We start from the raw sequence: 5,035 nt of genomic DNA, 5'->3' as shown, positions 1-5,035 counted from the left end.
TCATTCAATACAAAATATTATTTTTTATATTACCAATTCAATTCCAACTAAGTAACATAAAAGCCACATTTAAAAATACAAAATAAACAAACTATAATTTCACCTTTTTTTTAATACATTATTTAGAAGTTTAAATTTTATCCGTAACTTGTAAATATTTCTTTGGATTTAAAAAAAAAAAAAAAAAAAAAAAAAAAAAAAAAAAAAAGGTAAGAACGTAAAACCGAAAGAAATATTAAGGTAAATTAAAACTAAAGGAATCTTGTTATTTTATATCTAAAAAAAAATGTCTAGTAAGAAGAAATAGAAAAATTCATTACATAAATACAATGGAAATGCGGGGGATCGAACCCCGTGCCTCTCGCATGCAAAGCGAGCGCTCTACCATTTGAGCTACATCCCCTTTGCTGTTAAATTATTTTTAAATTATTCTTTACCATAACTTAGTCTGATTTCGCTAAACCCAGCCGCCGAGGGCCAGAAAAGGCCACACTGCCGTATTCCGGAGGTATACAGTCCTCGTTTCTCTTTGCAAACACGCGCACAGACTCGTCGGAGGGATGGATTTTCAAGTGGTGGTGTTAGCTGGCGGATTTTCGAAGGCCTTGGTTCCTCTAGTGTCGAAGGTTTTTTGGTTCTTTTTGTTTTGCTTTTGATTTTGTGTTTTTTGAATTGTGCTGGGAAATTGTTGATTTACTTTTGATGTATGGAAGGTTATGTTGGATTTGTAAAATGTATGCAGGATGTGCCGAAAGCGCTTCTTCCGGTGGCGAACCGGCCTGTTCTGTCGTATGTTCTCGAGCTTCTCGAACGGAGCGGGCTAAAGGATGCCATTGTGGTGAGTTTGTGCTTATTCGTTTGTGTTTTGGTGTGTGATTGTGTTTGGAGATGGAAATTTGAGATTGGTGGTTTAGGTTGTTGAAGGGGAGACCGCTGCTCTACTAATAAGTTCTTGGATTTCTAGCGCTTTTGCCGATCGGTTAAATGTTGAGGTAAACTCTCGATCCATGTTTTTGTTTCCACAATATTTTTCTCTGCCCGTCGATTCATCTCATCTCTGATTGATCTGAGAGGCCAAAAAGAGTGTAAGGGGAGGGGGATATGACAAGTCTGATGATACTTAAACCTAAGAATGTACTGCCATCGTCACTTTAGGTTCAGAAGATGATGTTTGTTAATTTTTATATAAGATAAGATAAGATCAACAAAGTCTCAAACTGTTTATCAATTTGAAGATTACAGAAGAGAAAATTGTACAACAGCTCACAATCTATGTGTTTGTTTGTGTTTGGGGTTAGATTTAATATATTTATATTTACACGAAACCTGCGTTTTCGATGTGTTTTGAACAAAAAATAGTCATTGGATGTAATGTTTTGAGTAGAAGATGTGTTGGATATCATACTTTTTCTATGGAGAAAAAATGATTTTGTTGTAGATTGCATTGTGCGAAAACAGCAGGGGAAACACAACAAAACTGTGTCTTTGATCATAGACAATTAGGGAACGTATTCATGTCGGCATTGGGCAATCGTTGTGGATGTAATGAACTTAGGACATGCTGAGACATGACCCGGCTGCAGAATTCATTCTTCTTGTGAACCTTTGTGAACTATCTTATGTCGCAATAAACTAGTTTCTTAGGCTGGCTAATAAAAATGATTTAAGATTTTGATCTCAAAGAATCAATCCATCATATTTCATAACAATACTTGGTGGATTCTGACACTAGTGCCAGAATTGTTGTATATTTTTAAATGTGACTTGTTCCTTCAGTGATAGGGGGAAACAACTTCTCCTGTTGCTGAATATCTTGCTGTCCATGCTACGGGGGTTGACTTAGCCTATGTAAATTTAACGCTTAACAGTATCCAGCACGTTACTCCAATCACAAGATAGTTTCTCCTGTTCAGTATCGTAGTTTGAATTTGATCTCTGATTCTTGAAGGTGACTGCAGTTCCTGAGGATGTTGGTACCGCTGGTGCTCTTAGAGCTATTGATCACCGGCTGAGCGCAAAGGACATCTTGGTTTGAGTTTTGTTCTATAACTAGGTTTTTCTTTAATAATGGTGTAGTCTATTGAAGACATGACTTTTCATCATATAGGTTGTGAGTGGTGATCTAGTAAGTGAAATCCCCCCTGGGGCTGTGGCTGCTGCCCATAGACGACACGATGCTGTTGTTACTGCGATGCTTTGCTCTGTTCCTGCTAGTGGACCATCAGATTCAGGTTCATCTGGTGCCAAGGACAAATCCAAGAAACCCGGGCGCTATAACATCATTGGCCTTGATCCGACTAAGCAATTTCTATTGCATATAGCAGCTGGTAAGATGTTCATACATGAATGTCTTTTTTATTGGTCTTGATGTGTGATTTTTCCCTCTGTGGATATCTTCATAATTTGTGATAGGAACTGAAGTTGAAAAGGATATTCGTGTTCAAAAGAGCATTCTTCGAGCAGTTGGCCAGGTATAGTATCTTGCAACTTTTTGTTCACTTGCATTAAGTTCCGAAAACATGTGGTCACCATCATGGCTTTACAGTACTTGCATGAAATATTACTATATTGTATGTGTGTAAGCATTTATAACAATTGTATCATTATATTGGGGAAGATACAGATCCAAAAGTATAAATATGTGATTAGTGGTTTGACATGAGGTGTGTTTTGGGGATGTTGAACTGAATCTGTCCTTCCTGCTTAGCTTTGAAATTTTAAGTACCCTTCTTTGTGGTAAGGGCATGATATTGATACTTAAAGATGAGAACAATGATTCCCGCATGAATGAGAGCAGCCAACTGCTGCTGAAAGAATATAAGCTACTAAATTTTCTGGTTGAATTTTTCCTATGCAGATGGAAATTCGTGCTGATTTGATGGATGCTCATATGTATGCATTCAATAGGTGTGTGAAATCTTGCTCTATTTTTATCATGGAAATAATTCTTGTACACATTGCAAAAATTATTAGCTTGACCTTTCAGATTTACTTAATATTCTTGCAGATCTGTACTGCAAGATGTCCTTACTCGGAAAGAAAAGTTCCGAAGTTTGAGGCTTGACGTATTGCCTTTTCTTGTTAAGAGCCAGCTGGTTGGTTTCTGTTCCTTGATAACTCTGTCATAGCAATTACATCAATTGGAAACGTAATGCAGTTACTGCCGGTTTCTGAACTTCAAATTCTTGATAACATATCAGAGATCTGAAATAATGTTAAATGGTGCACAATCAGACGAAAATGGCAATGGCAATGTCAATGATGCGCTCCAGAACAGTAAAGTCTTGCTTTCTCAACTTTTGGCTAATGCACCAAGTTTTCACGAAATCTATTCTCTGGGGCGGGCTGGCTCTGCTCCCGCTATTAGGAAGACTCACAAATGTTGTGTTTATATTGCTGATAAGAGCAAGTACTGTGCACAATTGAATTCGATTCAAGCATTCAGTGATATAAATAGAGACGTAAGTTTTCGTAACTGAACTTCTTGGAATAGATACAGTTTCAGGATATTTGCTTCAGATTTGCATTTCATGATGTCTCACAGGTAGTGGGAGATGCAAATCATCTGTCAGGTTACACTTTTTCTTCCCATAACAACGTAATTCATCCCTCCGCTGAACTTGGATCTAAGTCCACGGTGAGTCATGTAACTTGTGCAATTCGTCTTTGCAAATTACATTGGGCTATTGCTTGATCATGTCTGTAAATTGTTTCTTGTTAGGTCGGACCACAATGCATGCTGGGAGAAGGTTCCCAGATGGGCGACAAATGCAGCGTAAAGAAATCTGTTATTGGCCGTCATTGTCGAATAGGTTCTAATGTGAAGGTATTCCAAATTGACTGAAAATCTGCCAGCAACATCACATGCAAAATAAAAAAAAAAAAAAACTGACATGGAGAAACTGGTGGATATATATGCTGCAACAAATCATCTTGTAGCTATAATTTATTGAAGAGTAAAAACAATTTTCTTGTTAAATCTTCTTTGCAGATTGCCAACTCTGTTGTCATGAATCACGTCACTATTGGGGATGGCTGCTCGATTCAAGGCTCCATTATTTGCAGCAACGTGCAGCTTCAAGAGCGCGCCGTGTTGAAGGATTGTCAGGTAGAATTCCCAACAACCCCACCCCCCCCCCCCCCCCAAACCCCCAATAAGGCAAATCTCTTTAATTCATTTGAACTGTTATATAATCGTGATGATCCCCGATTCAGGTGGGACCGGGCTTTGTAGTCACTGGTGGCAGTGAATACCGGGGAGAATCCTTGGCCAAGAAGGAAAAATGAAAACAGGTTATTCTCAACAATAGTTTTGAACATCCTTCCTGTTTATACCTGGCATCAATGAAAAAGGCTTTTTTTAAAAATTTATCTAGTTTGGAACATGGGCAAGAAGGTGGTTGGCAGTAGCATCAATTTTGTTTGGCCATTCTGCTTAGATATGTGCTTACATTAACTGTACAATCGTTTCTTCGATTTCCATTTAATCTCTATTTGGAAAGAAAAAATTTTTGGGATATTTATTTGATGTTTAGTGGAATTTGAAATTGATTTCTAAAACATTCAGGTGTGTTTGTTTGTGGGTTTACACGTGAATTTTGTTTTGTAGGGTTGGTTTTAAGTGGATGATAAAATGAGAGTTATTCATGGTTGATTATGCCATTGGCAGGGTATTAATTAGGAAATGCACTTTATAATCTTAATGAAGGTGGATTCACCGCAGCACTGACAATAAACGGTATTATTACAGGCAGCATACCATGTGTATTCATATAAATACAAATACAACACAATGTTATAGTCTTACACCGCACAAGCAATAGTTGATTTTATCACATTGCATATTGTTATACAGTAAACTTGTAATTATGAACCAATAATACAAATACACCACATGAACTAACAAGACATGCTATAGTATTCTACAACACATACAATAATTGATTTCAACCCATTACGCTGTTATACAACACATGCTATAGTATTCTACAACACAAATAATAATTGATTTCAACTCATTATGCTGTTATACAAC

General features: G+C 37.2%; 1 protein-coding gene and 1 non-coding gene across 4 annotated transcripts; one reads left to right on the top strand and one right to left on the bottom strand.

The window, feature by feature from the left end:
* Window positions 1-330: 330 nt before the first annotated feature.
* Window positions 331-403, bottom strand: TRNAA-UGC (transfer RNA alanine (anticodon UGC)). Its single transcript has one exon. It is a non-coding gene; the product is annotated as a tRNA-Ala (tRNA).
* Window positions 404-483: 80 nt separating this feature from the next.
* Window positions 484-4,918, top strand: LOC127253674 (uncharacterized). 3 transcript variants are annotated; one of them, XM_051278375.1, is made up of 14 exons: window positions 484-626; window positions 743-838; window positions 915-992; window positions 1,949-2,029; window positions 2,108-2,327; window positions 2,413-2,471; window positions 2,858-2,907; window positions 3,008-3,095; window positions 3,201-3,461; window positions 3,545-3,637; window positions 3,722-3,826; window positions 3,992-4,108; window positions 4,216-4,293; window positions 4,610-4,918. In XM_051278375.1, the coding sequence occupies exons 1-13, from the start codon at window positions 561-563 to the stop codon at window positions 4,285-4,287; spliced, it is 1,386 nt and encodes a 461-aa protein (XP_051134332.1). In that variant the 5' UTR covers window positions 484-560; the 3' UTR covers window positions 4,288-4,293; window positions 4,610-4,918. The 3 variants fall into 3 exon arrangements, with proteins under 3 accessions (XP_051134332.1, XP_051134331.1, XP_051134330.1); XM_051278374.1 differs by having other exon boundaries at window positions 4,670-4,917; XM_051278373.1 differs by lacking the exon at window positions 4,610-4,918 and having other exon boundaries at window positions 4,216-4,597.
* The last annotated feature ends 117 nt before the right edge of the window (window positions 4,919-5,035 follow it).

Source organism: Andrographis paniculata, unplaced genomic scaffold, assembly GCF_009805555.1.
Source record: "Andrographis paniculata isolate CXL003 unplaced genomic scaffold, ASM980555v1 Contig51END, whole genome shotgun sequence".
NCBI classification, from domain to species: domain Eukaryota; kingdom Viridiplantae; phylum Streptophyta; class Magnoliopsida; order Lamiales; family Acanthaceae; genus Andrographis; species Andrographis paniculata.
Note: the sequence above shows the minus strand (reverse complement) of the source record. Positions and strands in the feature narration are given on the sequence as shown.